Consider the following 19,810-nt stretch of genomic DNA (forward strand, 5'->3'; position numbering starts at 1 on the left):
CGCATTGACTTTTCACGTTGGAGGAGATAGCCTGCTTGCTATAGCCCATTGGATCCTCCAGAAATGTACTAAGATTGTAGGCTCCCCCAAATTTCCTGTGTTTTATTTCCAGCTTTCTGGCATGTTTATATCTTACCAAGACATCTGGGATACCTGCTACTTCCACTCACCAAGTTCCATCAGTGTGAAGTAGACCAATTTACAGTTATGTGGAATGATGAGATAACAAAGTCCCTGTGAACTAAATTGTAGCACAGAGTTGATAGAGACCTGAGGCAAGACAATGAAAGTTTAATGCTCTCTTTGCTGGTGGAAGCAAATGTTTCTGGTGGTGGTTGCTTAATGTGGTAAAGGAAAAAAATTTGTCAGAATAATGATATTGATATACTTCTTTGAAGTAAACACATCTGGAATAGCAATTGTGATTAAAGCTTCCAACTGGAGGTTTTCCAAACTTGCATTGCATTCCAAACTTTTGGAAGACATGGGCCGCTATAAAGGGCTACAAAGGCTTCCACACCAGTTCTTCTCTGTGGTCTCATGTGCAATTAAAACATTTGTCCTAACTTTCCCTAATAGTATTTGTTGACTATCTCTCTTATGTTGCGTTTAACATTATAACTAGATGGAATTTGCCATCTGATGATAAATAGTACAACCATATTATGGAGTACTGTGAGGCACTGAAATCTTGATTATTTTCCTCCTGCATTTGTACTTAATTTAGTAATCCATGCTTTATAAATATAAAATATCAATTTAGAAACAAAATCTATTTTCTTTAAAATTTTACAAAATTTCATTCAAAGTCATATGAATCTTTGACATTACTGTCTTTATGATCAGCAGAACTGCTTTTTGATGATCTAACACAGTTTTCAATGGCTCATCTGTTGACTTCCAGCCAAATTTAGCTGTGATTCAGCAATTTTTGAATCTATGTAGGATGTTGTTATTGGGAATTTTATCAAAAGCTGTAAAAAAGAAAAGAAAAAAGCTGTAAACATTTGCATAAATACTATGATGAGATCTTTTTCAGTGACACCGAAGGTGGATAGTCACAGTCTGTTCAATGAAATCAGTTAGCTATCGCTTTCAAGCATGTCAGTATCCTATTTTTGAAAAATATTTAATATAAAGTACTCTTGTATACAATGTGAAGTGAAATGAGTAGAAAATAAATATGGAGGATATAATTCTAATTTTGTTTCTTTGAAAGTCATCCTATATAATAAAAGCCTAATATGCGAAGTGTCCAACCATTTGTTCGACCAATCACTATGACGTGCACTGACCACCAGGGGCCAGACACTCCGACCAGTAGGTTAGCTTGCTGCTGGGGTCCAGCCAATTGGGACTGGGCGAGATGGGCCGGACACACCCTGGAGCCCTCCCACAGTCCCTCCCCGGTCCCAATCATGCACCGGTGGGGTCCCTCAGCCTGGCCTGCACCCTCTTGCAATTCGGGACCCCTTGGGGGATTGTCCACAGGCCAGGCTGAGGGACCCCACCAGTGCACGAATCTGTGTACCAGGCCTCTAGTTAAAAAATAAGCCCAGAAGGAAATACATAAAAATGTTAACATTAATTATTGCTTAGAGAATTGCAGATAATGTTTATCTCCTGGATTTTTCAAATTCTTCATAATAAATATACTTTATATAATCTGAAAAAGAAATATTTAGAAGGGTTTATAGTAAGAAATCAAGGATGGTTTAACATTAGAAAACTCATTAATATGATTCACTGTATTAACAGACTATAATAGTATAACCACAAGATTTAGTGAACAATTTGTTATAGGAAGAATAGAAATGTCAGAGAAATTTCTAGAATGTTTAATTGGGTAATGGAGCCTAGGAAGCACTGTAGATGGTAGGGAAAAACTAATGGGTTTGGTTTCAAATAAAATGAGTTTATGTGCAGGCATGTAGGTAGACATAATTGTCTGGTGGTAGGTGATTGGGAATAAAGGAGACCTGTGGCTCAGGAAGTATAGAAAAAAAGGTCATATATCTTTCATTAAGAAATTCACAACCTAGTTGGGAGATTTTAGCACATAGAGAAATTAAGATAATAAGTATAATTTGAAGGATTAAAATTTTTATTATGAGTATAATGTAAAAAGGAAACGGAAATTATCAAGATTATATATTTGAGGGACTGTGTTAAGAATCAGAATATTAAAAGCTGATGGATGGATTGGGATTTAGATGTTTACCAGGAAAATTTAAAGGTGAAATTATTTTAAACTATTTTAATTTCCCTAAGGTTTTTCAGGTATCTAGATAAGTTGGTTGGCTAGTTTAAATGACTAGGTTATCCTTAACCAAAGGATTAGTTTACTATTTGATAAATGAATGAATTGTTCATATTGTGTGAATATTATCAGTGTTTACTCTGTCAGACACTGTTTTAAGTGCTCTAATATGTATTGATTAATCCGCAAAAAAATCCGGTAAGTTACTATTTTTAGCCCTATCATAATAATAAAAGGCCAAGAGGCGTCACAACCAAAACGACCAAACAACCGGTCACCATGAGGTGCATGGAGCACCTCACGCCGCCCCCCCCCCCCTTTGGCCCACAGGCTCCAATCGCAGCAAGGTGGACGGGGCTGCGCGTTATCGCCACTGGGCCTCTAGTTTTACATAAGAGAAAATGGAGGCATAGAGGTATAAAGGAACTTGTTCAAGGTGTAGTAAATGGCCAGTATTTGAACCAAAGCAGGTTAGCCTTAGATTCTGTTTTCTTAGCTATCATGCTAGATTGTGTTACTCTCCATTTGTTTATAAATTCCAAAATAATATTAGCACTTTCAGGTATGTTCTGTTCCACTAAGGCATTGATTCTATTGATATATTTGTTCAAGATTCCACACTCTCCCCACAAAGGTCTATATGGAGTACCTATAACCTAACTTATCAATTTTGTAATAATTGGGTGTACTTTTTGTTGTTAATCCTCACCCGAGGATATTTTTCCATTGATTTTTAGAGAGAGTGGAAGGGAGAGGGAGAGACAGAGAGAAACATCAATATGAGAAAGACACATTGATTGGTTGCCTCTTGCACACACCCCAACCAGGACCAGGGAACCTGCGGCCAAGGTACATACCCTTGACCGGAATCTAACCCAGGACCCTTCAGTACGTGGGCCGACACTCTATTCACTGAGCCAAACCAGCTAGGGCTGGGTATACTTTTTTTTTTTTTAATATATATTTTTATTGATTTCAGAGAGGAAGGGAGAGGGAGAGATAGAAAAATCAATGATGAGAGAGAATCATTGATTGGCTGCCTCCTGCACACCCCACACGGGGGATCGAGCGGCAACTCAGGCATGTGCCCTGACCGGGAATCAAACCATGACTTCCAGGTTCTTAGGTTGACATTCAACCACTGAGCCACGCTGGCAGGGCTGGGTATACATTTTTTAAATCAAGTCATGGCAAGTATTTCTAAGATGAAGAAAAGCTGTGGTCAACTTCAAGGGTTAATTTTGTCTTGGGAGTATGGGTGGAAAGAGATCAACCAATGAACTTCTATGCATATACAGTATACATAACCTATGGACACAGACAGTGGGGTGGTGAGGGCCTTGAGGGGGATGGGAGTGGGTTGGAAGAGGTTAATGGGGGAGGAAGAAGGACCTATGTAATACTTTCAACAATAAAAATTTTTAAAAAAAGAAAATAACATTAAAATTATTGTTTTAACATTTAATGGTACCCTTCTTCATGGCCCCTACAAGTGTCACTAACCCTTTCATATTATCTTGCCCGCAAAAGAAACCAAAATGGATAGGATTTTGGTGCTTCAGTGAGTCATTATGCTGCCATGGAGAAGTAAACAGGAGAACAATGCTCTCTCTATGGATAGTAGATAGAGTTGAAAATATTGCCTCTTCAGAAATGTCACAGAGCTAAAACTGCTTTATAGGATTTATTTTATGACTTCAGGTATAAGCAATAAGGATTATGCTTCCTTTAGATATGATCCTCAAAAGTTATTAAGATCTTTAATTACAGTTTGAGAAGTAGTTTCAAACAACTTCTATGGTCATTCTGCTTCTCAGAATTTAAAATGACCTAATCACTGTATCCAGAATGTTGGGTAAATAACTTGATAAAGCTTGTAAAACTCTTTATAAGAAAATGCTAAAATGCTTTTTCCCTGTGTTTTTTAAATGAGGACAAATCACTTATTTTCAATTAATAATTAATCACTTATTTTCAATTGATTCCCATGTTACTAAAGGTGTATTTCTCAGTAAGACATAGGTCTTCAGTTTTGTTCTTCCTTGTGTTCTAATGTGGAACTTTAATATATGGAAGTTCATTTTGTGTCTAGAACAGCAGTTCTCAACCTGTGGGTCGAAACCCCTTTGGGGGTCGAACGACCCTTTCACAGGTGTTGCCTAAGACCATCGGAAAACACATATATAATTACATATTGTTTTTGTGATTAATCACTATGCTTTATGTTCAATGTGTAACAATGAAAATACATCCTGCATATCAGATATTTACATTAAGATTCATAACAGTAGCAAAATTACAGTTATGAAGTAGCAATGAAAATAATTTTATGGTTGGGGGTCACCACAACATGAGGAACTGTATTAAAAGGTCGCGGCATTAGAAGGTTGAGAACCACTGGTCTAGAGGAAAGATTTACTGCCAAACTATTAAGACAGCTTTATAAAATTTTCATGATGATTCAGTAACATCCAGACTTCCTTGGATGAGTCTAAAGCACTAAGGATAACTATGTTATACTTAATTTATTCAAATATAAAGCTGACTGGACAGAGTTAAATAAAAACTTAACACTTTACTGGTTCCATGATCACTTGGGTGATACTGACTTTTTGACTAAATTTCTTATTAATTTGAATAAAGATGAAGTTGCACCTTAAGTAGTATTTGGTTTAGAACTTTAGTTTGATATTTGAAGCAAAGTGGCAGCCATTTGCAAATATGCTTAACTAATTTTTAAAATATTTTTGTTTTCTGTGTATACAAACAGAATGACTAAATGGTTAACATGATTAAAATAGTTAAAGTATATTGTTTGTTTGTTTTTTAATATGTTTTTATTGATTTTAAAGAGAAGGGAAGGGAGAGGGGTAGACGGATATGAACATTAATGAGAGAAACATTCATCAGTTGTCTCCTTGCACGCCCCCTACTGGGGATCAAGCTCTGACCAGAAATCAAACTGGTGACCTCTTGGTTCGTGGGTCTATAGCAGGGGTGGGCAAACTTTTTGACTCGAGGGCCACAATGGGTTCTTAAACTGGACCGGAGGGCCGGAACAAAAGCATGGATGGAGTGTTTGTGTGAACTAATATAAATTCAAAGTAAACATCATTACATAAAAGGGTACGGTCTTTTTTTTTTTTTTTTTTAGTTTTATTCATTTCAAACGGGCCAGATCCGGCCCGCGGGCCATAGTTTGCCCACGGCTGTTCTATAGCCACCTGAGCCAGGCTAAAGTATATTGTTTTTATAAAACTGACTGGATTAGTTTCCCATGCTGTCAACATTTTACCATATCGTCTTAGACATTTTTTAATTAGAATGTAGCTTTTCTGAATCTTCTACTAATTCTTTGTTCGCTAAGTGTAGTTTCTTGAGGTTTTGCTGTCTTTTTCATCTTTCCAATAGAAAAAATGACATTCTGTGACTAAATAATGTTGAGTCTCCTAAAATCATCTTTTTTTTAACTAGATGACCAGCCATCTCACTTTGCCCTGGACTTCGGGCATACCCCAGATATAGGAGTTTTGGCTTTAAATCAATCACTCAGCTTAAGTCTGACTAATTATCTGGGGGAAAAAACAAAACAAACAAACAAACAAAAACACCTTTCTGTGAATTTTGGAAGCTATTTCCAATATACTGCATATTGCTTTTTATCCCTCTTCATTTGCTCTTTTATATAACATATTGCTGTGGTAATATGAATTGTCCTTAAAGATAATCATTTTAAAATACCATTGCTTCACTTATAAGAAGGAAGTATTTGATATTCATGGTTTAATTCTTTTTTTACAGGTATGTTGAGTCGATGGGATGATAGTCAGAGATTTTTATCTGACCATCCATATCTTGTATGTGAAGAAACTGCTAAATATCTTATTTTATGGTGTTTTCATTTAGAAGCTGAACAGGTATCGTGAACTTTGAATTTCTGGGAATCTTAGGGGAATTCTGATGTACTTTAATATTACTTTAAAATAAGAGGGTCATTAAATAGAATTACGCTTTTTGTTTTTGCTTTCAGATCTACTTGAATTACTGTGGGATTATTTTTTTTAGTTATTTCAGTTAGCACCTGGAAATCTTTTTCTAGTGTGCCTCCCCTGTGCCCCCATCTCTCTTGTTCCCATATACTGTAAACCTTTTAAAATATATTTCCAGAGGTATTTCTTATCATTTTAATCTATTTATTTTCAGAAAGGGGCTCTAATGGAACAAATAGCACATCAAGCTGTTGTAATGCAATTTATTATGGAAATGGCCAAAAACTGTAATGTGGATCCAAGAGGGTGTTTTCGTTTATTTTTCCAGAAAGCCAAAGTAAGTAGCTATTTGGTATTACAAATGGGAATGTTAGGCCTTAACTGAGACCTCTTTGATCGATATACATAAAAGGAAGCCATTCAGCCAGGATGCCACAGGCTAAATTCTGTAGATTTTATAGTGGGAAAAAAATTATATTGCTGATTTTATGCTAATTTTACACGTGTATGTATTCAGGAAAATTAGAATATTCATTCAGTAAATATTGAGTATTAATGCAAAAGCATAGCTGTTTAAGAGGCTAAAGATACAGTGTAGAATGAAATAGATACAGATAAGTCCATGTTTAGAACTTAAAGTTTAATGAGATGTCAGACTTTTGTAATGAAAAAATAGGAAACAACTTAAAAAATGCAACAAAGAGGAATGGCTAAAAACAAACAAACTGGTACATAGAATATTAGGCAGCCACTAAAATTATATTTTGAAGAATTTTTAATCTGAGATAATGCTTTGCTATAAAGTCAAAAGAAGTGATACATATTTATGTTGGCCATGTTAAAGAAAAATAGATATGTCTAGAAAGATTAAGTATCATTTCACACTCACTAGATTAGTAAATTAGCAAATTGTACAAGAAATAGACCAATAAGAATTTGCATTCACTGCCTGTGAGAATATAAATTGCTACAACCACCTTGGAACTTTTCCTTGTAAAGTTGAACAAATACTCTTGCCCAGAAATTCTCCTAGGTATATATCCTAGAGAACAGATTTCTCAACATGTAGTCCAGGGACACTCATGGGTTTTTAGTAGTAATAGGCTTCCAGGAGGCCCAGGGTAAAAACTGTCGTTATAATATTAATACTAAGATGTTATTTGCCATTTTCACTCTCATGAGTGCAGTAGAGATTGATTCAGAAGCAGATGTGGGAATCTAGCTATCTTCTGTTAAGCCAGACTTCTAATTTTTTTTGTTTGTTTTGGAAATTGTTTTGTTTTGTTTTTAATCCTCACCCGCAGATATTTTTTTCATTGATTTTTAGAGAGAGGAAGTTAGGAAGGAGAGAGAGATAAAAGGGAGAGAGGTGCCCTAGCTGGTTTGGCTCGGTGGTCTATAGAGCCTTGGCCTGTGGACTGAAGGGTCCCAGGTTTGATTCCGGTCAAGGGCACATGCCTGGGTTGCAGGCTCCAGTAGGAGGCGTGCAGGAGGCGATCCCCAGTAGGGGGCATGCAGGAGGCAGCTGATCGATGATTCTCTCTCATCATTGATGTTTCTATCTCTCTCTCCTTCTCCTTTCCTTTCTGAAATCAATAAAAATATATTTTTTTTTAAAGAAAGAAAGGGAGGGAGGAAGGGGAGAGAGAGAGAGAGACAAACTTTGATGTGAGAAAGACCCATCGGGGAACCTGTAACTGAAGTATATGCCCTTGACTGGGAATCGAACCCTCAACCCTTAGGTCCACAGGCTGATGCTCTAACCACTGAGCAACCAGGCCAGGGCAGTTTAAAAAAAAAATAAAGGTTAACATGTAATAAGTTTGTTATTGTTATGTTTTAGTTAATATTTTTTAAATTCTTCACTTTTAATTTCTAACATAGTAAATATTAATAGAATTAGCTCACATAAACAGGAGCTCTTTAGGTTCCTCGATAATTTTCAAGAGTGTAAAGTCCTGAGACCATAAAATTTGACAATTGTTGCCTTAGAGAAACTTGAATAGATGTGCACTAGCAGAATTGTTTATAGCAGAATTGTTCATAACAGCAAAAAGCCTGGGAACAACCCAGATGTCTGTTAACATAGAATGAACCAGCATCAGTGCGAATAAAAAGCAAGAAAGTGAAAACAGGCTACAGAATGATGATATATCTAGTTCAAAAACAAGCAGAACTAAACAATATATTGTTACGGTACACATAGATAAGCAGTAAAACTAAAGAGGTATAGGAGTAATGAAGACAAATCACAATAATGGTAACCTCAGAGAGAGAGAGTGGGAATGCTTTTGGGAACTGATTTTAAGGTACTAAATAGCAATGATCTATTTCCTAATTTGTGTTAGGTATATAGTGGGTTTTGCCCAATAAACTATACATACATTTTAACGTGCTCTTGCACACATGGCACATTTAGTATACTAATTAGAAGTTAGAAGGAAATATACCAAAAGTTTAACTTTGATTATACGTGGGTGGTGGAATTATAAATGATTTTTTTAATGAACATATTTCCTTTTATAAATTGGAGATGCCATTGTATTTTAAATTAAAAAGAATATATTAAGATGGTGGTAGTCCTCCCTTAAATGTTCTAAACTCTTCTAAAGTGTAACCTAAATGGGAAATTTTCCCAAAATAGTAGAGTTTTAATGAGTAAATGATTGAGTTGGTATTTTAGCTAGGTTTCTAATGACTATTCTAAAATTTCACTTATCACATAGGCATCAAAAAAATTTTTTTTTCTTTTTTATCTTACATTAATGGCTATGTTTGAACTTGTGCTTAATAGGATAATGGAACATAGCCACACTATGTATATTCTTTGAAATTTACTTTGACAGAATTGAACTGAAAGACACTGAAGTCTTTAGATCTTAACACTGTTTATAATAATTTTTTAAATTAAAGAATAACTTTCATGGGTGCTTACTTTGTGCCAGGTACTATTATAAGCACTTTTCATGGATTAACTTCTTAAATCCTCATAACATTTTATGAGGCTTATTCTCTTTTACAAGTGAGGAAATTAGCATAGAAGAATTAAGTAAGTGACCTATAGGTTACTTTAATAAAAATCAGTCAAATCTCTCTAGATTTAAATCCCTAGGTCTTAGGCATGCAGGAAGACCAGCAATTGTGTTACTTGATTCCTTTAATAGTTTATTGCATAACAATTTCAGAAAGATTATTTTGGGGATATAAAGATTAACATTCCATATGTCCACACAAGTACCATATATTGGCCAAAGTGAAATGCTATAATATACTTAAATAATTCTAAATTTGTAAAAAGATAGAATGGCAGCATAGAACATTTTCTGCATTATCTGTATAGATATTGATGTTAATAACTAATCCACAGGTTTTAATCTAGTTACACAACGTAAACTACATTTAAAAAAATATAGCATTAACCTGCTGGTGTGGCTCAGTGGTTGAGCATCGATCCAGGAACTAAGAGGTTGCTGGTTCGATTCCTGGTCAGGGCATATATCCGGGTTGTGGGCTCAATCCCCAGTAGGGGTGTGTGCCGGAGGCAGCCAATTGATGTGATGTTTCTATCTCTCTATCTGTCTCCCTTCCTCTCTCTCTCTGAATAAAAACATATTTTTAAAGATAGCATTGCAGACAAACGGGCCCAGTGATACTAAGGAATGAGACTGACAAAATCTCTTCCACCACTTAAACTTAAAGCCTGTGTTCTGTTAGTGTAGAATCGGCACTGTGTAATTCTTGATCTGCATTGGAAACATTTATAAATGGAGGCTATTTCCAACAGGATATTTTGTATTGGGAATTTTGCTTATATTATACCTCATTAAACTCATTGTACTTTTTCTGTAATGTCAGAAAAAAGGTACTTGCTTAACTAAAACACTAAAATATTTCCATAATGAAATTGTGTGTTGAGTCTTACTTGGTTTTCATGACTTTTACAGATAAGGAGTATAGAATCAGAGAATCACTAGAAACAGGTAATAGTGTCCCCTTATTATTTGGTGGAGAATTATAAGGTTTTTAAGAGTATTCCTTGATTGTTGCTTGGCAATGGGAAGAGGAGAGAAGAATGTGAGAGAATAAATTAGGACTATTTTGAATCCTGTCAAGAATTCAGATAAATCAAGGGAAAAACAGAAAAAAAAGCCTACTTTCTTTTGTTATATTTGTGTATGTTTGAAGAGGGATCGTTTATTAGTCTGTTTTATAAAACGGTAAGTTTTCACAAATCTAACAGGGAACTTGGTGGTTTCTACTTTTAAACTATTCACCTCATCTTTACTTCCTGTATTCCAGACCTAATAGATGCTTGTTAGAATTTACTGTGTGGTCTAGAAGTCTTCAAAAACAGTCTTTATATTGTGTTTTCTAGGCAGAGGAAGAAGGTTATTTTGAAGCATTCAAAAACGAACTTGAAGCTTTCAAATCAAGAGTGAGACTTTATTCTCAATCACCAAGTTTTCAACCTATGACAGTTCAGAATCATGTTCTCCATTCTGGTGTTGGATCTATAGAGTTATTAGAATCCTTACCACAGGTAAGTTGGAAAAGCAAATGTTTACTTATAAATGTATAGTTCACATAATTTTTGTTCTTTTAGACTATTCTTTCTTCTTATATGTAATATAGGTGTGGCCATTTTTTAAAATATGGTTTTTTATTGATTTCAGAGCGGAAGAGAGAGATAAAAACATCAATGATGAGAGAGAATCATTGATCAGCTGCCTCCTGCACACCTCCTACTGGGGATTGAGCCCACAACCTAGGCATGTGCCCTGATCGGGAATCAATCTGTGACCTCCTGGTTCATAAGTTGCCACTCAACCATTAAGCCACGCAGGCCAGGCTAGGTGTGACCATTCTAAATATTCTTACCTCAGAAGAGAACACGGAGTTTCATTTCATGCCATGTTTTGGCACTAAATCTCTTCCATTTCTTCGGTATTTAAAGAGACACCAAATTCTACTCTTTTAAAATAGAAGAGATGAGTTGTACCTAAGCACAACTTAAGGGCAAGTGTTAGCTATTGATCATTCTAAGGGCAAGTGTTAGCTATTTATCATTTCAATCATAAACTTCTCAAGATAGCTCTGAGAAACATTTTTTTCTGAGTAGATCTATACTGTTTAAGAATTTATTAAAGTGAATTAGCTTCAAAGCATACATCCAGTTGGCAACCAAGGTGATCTGTTACATGAGTTTATTTAGTATTGCTAATTGTTGATGTTGCCTACCAGGTGTAACATTTTTAATCCACAATAACATAGCTTATGCTAAGCTGTTCTTTCTGATAATATAGGCCACCTATTTGAGCTACTTTGAAGTTGGCTGTTAGATCAACCATGTCACTAACATTTATGTCAAAAAGAAGAGGAGGTTAGACTCCCTATCTGCCTAGGATTGTGATTTTAAATTATCATTAGAAAGTTGATGCCCATTTTGACTTTAGTAGGATTTTAATTGAGCCCAGTAATCTTTCATTTCCAGGTCCCAAGATTTTAAGACCAGCTTTAGCTTAAAGTTTAGTCTGTTGCCTACACAGTGAAAAGGAAATTCTCATTCAGAAGACAATGTGAGGAGAGCCCTGTGTTTATTTTTAAATTTCATAAAGCAGGAATTGAGATTTTCAATATCTTGACCTTATGTCTCTATAATTTTACCATTTCAGTTGTCACATGTATTGTAAAACAAAGAGACAATTTAGGAAAGCAATTGGTCATATTTAGGTCAGCCAAAAATGTTATTCTGAAGGATGGAAATAATCAAAATCTGACTTTTAAATAATTAGTTATGTTACCCATAGTTAAACAAGTAATATTCCCCCTTGATTTGTCCCATGAGTTATCTCTTATTGCTGTGTAAATATAGTGATGATTTTCTCTTCATTTTCTTGAGCCCACAGGGAAATAGTCTTTCTAAGGTCATTTTATGACTAAGTCACTGTCAAGTTGAATGTAGAAACTTAAAATTAAGAAGTCACATAATGAATGTAAAGAAAAAAAATTTTTGAAGGATATCATCGATTCTAACATAAGAGGGAAAGATACATGTTAAAATATCATGAGATATTATATTATCCAAAAGTTACTTCCAGTTTGAGAGAAGTAAGCTCTTGTTCTATGTACCAAATAGCAACTAAGATCTGCTGCTAGGTATCCCTTGGCAGTAATTTTGACCGAGGACCTGGGCCTATACAATTTTGACAGTTTTGAATTGCTGACATTACCAGGGTTATTTAGATTTAATTCATCATGCTGGGAGAAGAGCATCCTAGTTTACTCCTTCTGAGGGAGAGAAGGGCTGGATAAGATTTCAGCTAGATGCACAGGACTGTCAACTGGTGAGGGAAATATGATGAGAGGCAACCTGTGGGGCTAAGTTGTCGACTGAGAGAAGATTTGGAAGAAAAGCTTACCATAATAACACCCCATTTTTATTATATCAGTTTATAGGTTGCAAAACACTATTATATGTTGTATCACTTAATGATCTCAAAAGCCCTATGATTCTTCTTCATTCATATTATGGATAAATAAACTGTGGAGAATTAAGTAATTTGCCTGAAGTCAATACAATAAATGATAGAGCTAATATTCTAATCCTGGATTTCTATCCTACTTCACTGCTCATTCATCCATACCATAATTGTTGTTGAATCATATACAAGAAATAGGACAAGAAATGGGAAGAACTGGTCATTGGGACAAGAAATATGTTGAGAACGTTACTAGATGAGAATATGGGGTAATCAGTGGAATTTAAGTATAGATTATGGTTAGGAGTATTTAAGTCTGTCGCACAGTTCTTAGGAAGATGGGTTAGGTGAGTTCTGGAGAAACTTCTTAGCCAACTCTCAAGGACAACTGGAGCCTGGTCTTAAAAGAGACTTCTGTTCTGAAGAACTTTGGAATTGGATCTTAGCATTCTATTTCTGTAGAGAGTGAGTAATGTAATGCGAGTATTAACAATTTTTATACAATTTAAACTTGGGTAACACTTTAGCTTTTAATTTTTTTAATTAAATATATTTTTATTGCTTTCAGAGAGGAAGGGAGAGGGAGAGAGAGTTAGAAACATCAATTACGAGAGTCATTGATCGGCTGCCTCCTGCATGCTCCCCACCAGGGACCTAGCCCGCAACCCAGGCATGCACCCTTGACCGGAATCGAACCTGGGACCCTTCTGCCACAGGCTGACACTCTATCCACTGAGCCAAACCGGCCAGGGCTAATTTCATTTTTTAGATTGATAACAATCTTGAGAAATAAGCCAAATATTTTTTTTTGAGAAAACTAAAACAAGGCCTCTTGATAAAGAAATATGTAATAGTTACTATTAGGCTTATCCTATATGCTAGCTTTTAATTCTATTAAGTTGTGATAAATTATTTTCTCTCTGAGGTTTGCATTAAGTGGTAGAAGCAGGACTGGGGTTCAATGTTTAGTGTTACGCACCTCAGTCAGTTATTAGTGCCACTTCCTTCATAAAGGCCTGATTGGGAATAATCCAACTTATGGCTAGCTTTTTTACTTTTAAAGTAAAAAAATCACAAAGTATTGTATTTTTTTTTAACATGTATTTTTATTGATTTCAAAGAGCAAGGGAGGAGAGAGATTTGGAAACATCAAAGATGAGAGAATCATTGATAGGTTGCCTCCTGCATGCCCCCTACTGGGGATTGAGCCTGCAACCCTGGCATGTGCCCTTTTTTTTTTTTTAAATATATTTTATTGATTTTTTACAGAGAGGAAGGGAGAGGGATAGAGAGTTAGAAACATTGATGAGAGAGAACCATCGATCAGCTGCCTCCTGCACCCTCCCTACTGAGGATGTGCCCGCAACCAAGGTATATGCCCTTGACTGGAATCGAACCTGGGACCCTTCAGTCTGCAGGCCGATGCTCTATCCACTGAGCCAAACCGGTTAGGGCTGGCATGTGCCCTTGACCAGAATCGAACCCCGGACCCTTCAGTCTGTAGGTTGATGCTCTATCCTCTGAGCCAAACCAGCTAGGGCCAAGTATTGTATTTTTACTTAGAGGATCTTTTGAAAACCTGCCTCCCTATGGGATAGGGAGGTTTGAGACATCTATCCCCTATTTGGACTATTTTCTTCACTGGTGTTTATTAAATGAAATCAATGAAACTAGGTGATAGGTAGTAAAACTTTTAAGTTGCTGGCAGATATTCAGAACAATTGAGTAGAGAAAATCGAATTCTTGGGGAAGAATTATCTAAACTAGGTCTTAAGGGCTTATGTCACTATTCATTGTGCTTTAACACTCAGTCGTTTTATTTTTGCATTCATTGAATAAGGTTTTCTGTTTCTAGTTTTAGAAATGGACAAATAGAACATTTATGAGTTGTTCTTATGTCTAAAAAATAACTAAAACCTAAATTAAACTGTTCTTTTACACAATTTTTAAAATACGAGTCTGAGTACCTCTCAAAAGAGTTAAGATTTCTCACTTCAGTTTGTTTTAACCTTTGAGAAACCAAAATAAACTCTTAAGATAGCTATAATTTTTACTCAGTATATACATTTTTCCTTATTCAAGTGTTGCATTTTTACTATTCTAATTAGATAATAATCTTCAAAATACATTTCTGATTTAAAGCCATTTATATTTTAAATTATCAATAGCTACATATAATTACAAGGAAGATGTAGCCTTGTATAATTAAATAATTAAAATTATACAGTTTTATTAAAAGAAAAAAAGTATTTTTCACATTTGTATTTTTTATATACATCTTTTTGTCTTTCACATCTCTTTGGATTAAGTGGTAATAGTCTATTTCTTTCTTTCTCTTTATCTTGGGTTGACTTCAAAGTCTTTCTTCTTGCCCACTCTCCTACACTGCAGAGAAAAACAGAATGTGTAGCTGAGTATGTATGTGCATATACTGGCATAAACTAGTTATCATCTATTGTTTCTTCTCTATACTTTTCTTTTCAGAATCCAGATTATCTTCAGTATTCTATCAATACAGCTCTCTGCAGTTTAAACTCAGTGGTACATAAAGAAGATGATGAATCCAAAATGATGGACACTGTATAATTTGGTTAAGACTGCTGAGGCCAAGTACTATTTTGTTACAAGAAAGGAAGAACTTGGCTATTTTCTTGACACTTTTATGGGTGCTGCACTTTATTTTTGTTCGGTTTTTGATGTGAGGGGAAAAGAGTACTGAAATGTTTTGTAAAATTTTTTTATGCGCTGCTAGATTTTTTTGTTTTGGTTCTTTTTTCTGAAGAGAGGAGTGGTACCATATGTTGCAAGAAGTCAAACTGGACTTTGTTTTTTTGCTACTAAATTTGCCTTTAATCTTATTGTTCTTAATTTTGGAATCAAAGTATGAAAATCTGCACAAATGCAATGTTTACAAGAACTGGTTGATTCTAGGAGGCATCTGCTACAGTCTCTTTTTACATGGATGTATACATGCCCTACTCTACAAAAATGATTAAAGATAAAAATGTCCTTGCATCCTACTGCTAATTTAGCTGTCACATCTGGTGTTTTATCATATTAAAAGCAATAAATCAGTAGTTGATAATCTACTTTACTAAATAAGCTTGGTGATACAAATTAAAACAGTCTTTCCCTTATAATAATCATACGGTTGTACTTTGGGCACCATCAGTTAGATTCTTGACCCTAATACCAAATTTATATAGACAATAAATTAACCCCTTAAGTATTCTCAAAACTGTATTCCTTAGAAGTTGATTTTACCCTGTTGACTTTTTTAATAGTAAGGGATATAGTGATTTAAAAAGTGAAAAAGCTAATATAGAGGGGGTTTTTTGTTTTGTTTTTTAATAAAACCAACTTCAAGCTCACTCTTAATTTCTTTACTTGACATAGTCTGGGACCTCTCAGGGAGCAAGTTTTAAAAGAATATTAATGGCCTGTAAGAACAAACAGGAAGAAAAATCTGATTTTTAAAATTAGGTTTATTGTTCATTTCACTCTGATGTAGCCAAGGACTTTTTTAAAAGGCAAGAGAAATCTTGTAGAGCTAACTGCCTCGAGCTGCCAACTATTTACTTCTACAAATTTGGTATTCCTTGTGGATAATGATAGCTTTTACTGCATTTGTCATTTCTCTCTCTAGCTCAGTTACCATAGAATGCTGCTGAGTTTTACTACTTCCAATATAATTCACTTCAAATATGAGAGGATGTTTGGTGATTCATTTTATTTAGAATTAGATGATAGTGCTAATTATGCTATCATTATGTGAGGATTAATCTTCTGACTTATAGGAACATGAGCTTTGATTTGTATTGGGTATAGTCTTTGGTTCAATCCCATTGAGACTAGTAGCAAACATTTGGAAGATGACTGAGATTAGGTATACATGCCTCAACTTGTAAAACCAAATATTGCTAAGGGACCCATATGATGATCAGACCTGTAACCATGGCCTCATTTGCACCTTGTTTTTACTAACTGGGGTGATAAGGCACTTAGTACCCATAGAAATGGACTGGAATTATTGAATCATACTTATGTAACATCACAATCTTACCGGTTTTCCAAATAAAACTCTTTTGTGCTTTTGATATAAAGATATGCTCTATAATAAAATGTTTGATTAACTTATATGGTAGTATTCATCAGCCTGTACATTTTTTTTTAATTTTTTTTACCAATGTCCTAGTTACAGAAGTTTTTTGTTTTGTATTATTTTCCTGTTCTGGAGCAACCTCTTATTCTTCCCTTCGTATCAAATAGAGAATAATGTACACAGGAGTAACATCCCAATTTCACAGAAATGATACTTGAACCATTACTCTCTGTTCCTCAACTTCACTTTCCCCCTTCACTTGCCTATAAGCATCCAAATTGTTTTGAATTTCATTTTGCCTTTTTTAAGTTCGAGGTAATGACTAGACTGGAAGGAGAGATATTATCAAAGAACTGAGGAAACAATGCTTGAAGGTGTTTTTTTTTTCTAAAACAGGTATTATTGAAGAGCTTTTTAAAAGCTGTATTTTTTACTTTCAAAGGGTAGTGTGTTCTATGTTTTGAGTGTGAAGGTGTGATTGAATTTATTTTAGGAGCTGCTGACTGATGGCATGATTTGCACTTAAAAACTATAATCTTTACATATTGAACAGTAAATTGACATCCTTTTCTTTTTTCTTTAGTACTAAGAACTAACTCCTATTAAGAGAAAATGTTGGCTTTTCTGTTTCTTAAGAAATAGTAAGAATATAGAGTAAGAATATAGTAGACAAAGGGATAATGCGTATTTCAGGTTGGACAGTTTTCTCTTGACAAAAACCATGGAAAGTACAAAGATGAGTGAAACATCTTTGACATCAAAACATCCATCAAGGCCCTCGCCAATTTGGCTCAGCAGATAGAGTGTAGAGTCTCAGGTTCAATTCTGGTCAAGGGTACATGTCCGGGTTGTGGGCTCGATTCCCTAGTTAGGGGCGTGCTGAAGGCAGCCAATCAATGATTCATTGTTGATATTTCTATCTTTCTCTCCTCCCTCCTGCTCTGAAATCAATAAAGAGATATTTAAAAAAACATATCCATCAAGGATTCTTGTTTCATTTGATAAAATTAATATTCTAATAAAAGATTTCAAAAAAAATAACTATCACTCCATTTATTCCCTGTTAACTCATTTAACATAGGTAAGTTTTGCCACAATATTAGTGGAGATAATACTGATTTAAAATTATTCTCTAGGAGAGACAGATGGGTAACATTTTCATCCAATTATACTATTAGTATCCAATTATATCATTAGTGGGTTCTTTCAAGTTTTGCCTAATGAGCTTATGATCTATACCAGGGGTCCTCAAACTATGGCCCGTGGGCCACATGCAAATACAAATATTGTATTTGTTCCCATTTTGTTTTTTTACTTCAAAATAAGATATGTGCATAGGAATTTGTTCATAGTTTTTTTTTAAACTATAGTCCGGCCCTCCAACGGTCTGAGGGACAGTGAACTGGCCCCCTGTTTAAAAAGTTTGAGAACCCCTGATCTATACCTTTAGGAAAATCTTTCAGATTAGCATTCCTATTGCTCTTTTAAAAGTGAATTAACATGCTGCCCAAAGAACATGAATCTAGTAAGTAGATTTTCTTACAGAATGAAAAGTTGATTGTAGGTTTAGACCAAGTGATCCTGAAGTTTTTTCAGAAAAAAAAAAGATGTCAATTTACTGTTCTCAAAGTCAGTCATGTATCTCAGTTCTTAAATTGATGTGGAATAGAAATATATTTGGCTGGGTTTCGGCTAAGCTTTTTCTTTTTTGGTAGGGGAAGGGGCTTTTTAATTTCAATTTTGCCTCTATATCATACATGTTTTATTAAGTTCCAACAGTTCTATGCATCGATTTCCCATCTATAATGTACATGTATGTACTGTTTCACAGGTCTGAGAAGTATTTGCTTGCTTGCTACATAAGCTAATGGGAGGATATAAAGGTGAATAAAAGTTGATTAAAATTGCCACAACCATTCTCATAAGTCTTAAGTAATTAGACTTGAAGTTAGATCTTTTCTAAATAAGAAAATAAAGGTTCCTAGATCTTTCTCTTGTTTTTTTAAACAGCATGGTTCTTCATGCTATTTACTCTTCAAATATTTATTTAGAGTCCATTGGTGAAATATGACACATCACCAGATTGATTTACACTTTGTTAAAATCCTTCCAAAGCACAGCGTGGCATGACAGATTAACTTTACTCGATGCTATATCCTATCTAATAAAGCGGTAATATGCAAATTGACCATCACTCCAACACACAAGATGGCCGCCCCCATGTAGACACAGATGGCCGGCAGGGAGGGCAGTTGGGAGGGACCAGGCCTACAGGGGAGGGCAGTTGTGGGGGACCAGGCCTGCAGGGGAGGGCAGTAGGGGCGACCAGGCCTGCAGGGGAGGGCATGAGGGGCAATCAGGCCTGCAGGGGAGTGGTTAGGGGGTGATCAGGCTGGCAAGCAGACGTGGTTAGGGGCAATCAGGCAGGCAGGCAGGAGAGTGGTTGGGAGTCAGCAGTCCTGGATTGTGAGAGGGATCCCAGATTGGAGAGGGTGCGGGCTGGGCTGAGGGACACACACACACCCTCCCCCCATATACAGATTTCATGCACCAGGCCTCTAGTATACATATAGAAAAACATCTGACCTTTAGTGGGCTTTTTTTATACATATAAATATATTTTTATTAATTTCAGAAAAGAAGGGAGAAGGAGACATAGAAACATCAACAATGAGAGAGAATCATTGACCTGCACGCCCCCTACTGGGGATGGAGTCTGCAACCCAGGCATGTGCCCTGACTGGGAATTGAATCGTGTGTTACCTCTTGGTTCACAAGTCAATACTGACCTAGTGAGCTTTCTTTAAAAAAAAGGCAGATTGAGTAGGTCATGAACACTACAGAATACATCAGCTTTTCCAAAAGCTTTAAGCACAGCTAGACTTTATTTTGAATGGATTTAAATATTTTTATTTTATTTTTTTATTTTTTATCTTTAAATTAAATCTTTATTGTTCAGATTATTACAATTGTTCCTCTT

General features: G+C 35.4%; 2 protein-coding genes across 10 annotated transcripts in view; one reads left to right on the forward strand and one right to left on the reverse strand.

The window, feature by feature from the left end:
• Positions 1-19,810, forward strand: part of CDC37L1 (cell division cycle 37 like 1) — a 39,478-nt gene that overhangs the window by 11,190 nt on the left and 8,478 nt on the right. For 4 of the 8 annotated variants that reach the window (XM_023758434.1, XM_023758432.1, XM_014460382.2 and 1 more), the window contains 3 exons: positions 6,062-6,177; positions 6,464-6,586; positions 10,625-10,789. In XM_023758434.1, coding sequence (XP_023614202.1) covers positions 6,062-6,177; positions 6,464-6,586; positions 10,625-10,789 — 404 coding nt within the window. Of the gene's footprint in view, positions 1-6,061; positions 6,178-6,463; positions 6,587-10,624; positions 10,790-11,740; positions 11,771-15,212; positions 16,866-19,810 lie in introns of those variants that run through there. The other 4 variants (XM_023758435.1, XM_023758433.1, XM_006094121.3 and 1 more) reach the window with 3 other exon arrangements.
• The window catches only part of AK3 (adenylate kinase 3), a 29,497-nt gene continuing 10,462 nt past the window's right edge, over positions 776-19,810 (reverse strand). Inside the window, exon 5 of one of the 2 annotated variants that reach the window (XM_006094118.3) lies at positions 776-974. The gene's annotated coding sequence lies outside the window, so the exon portion shown is untranslated. Of the gene's footprint in view, positions 975-17,517; positions 17,772-19,810 lie in introns of those variants that run through there. The other variant, XM_023758437.1, reaches the window with a different exon arrangement.

This window comes from Myotis lucifugus, unplaced genomic scaffold (genome assembly GCF_000147115.1).
Source record: "Myotis lucifugus unplaced genomic scaffold, Myoluc2.0 scaffold_130, whole genome shotgun sequence".
In the NCBI taxonomy this organism is placed as follows: domain Eukaryota; kingdom Metazoa; phylum Chordata; class Mammalia; order Chiroptera; family Vespertilionidae; genus Myotis; species Myotis lucifugus.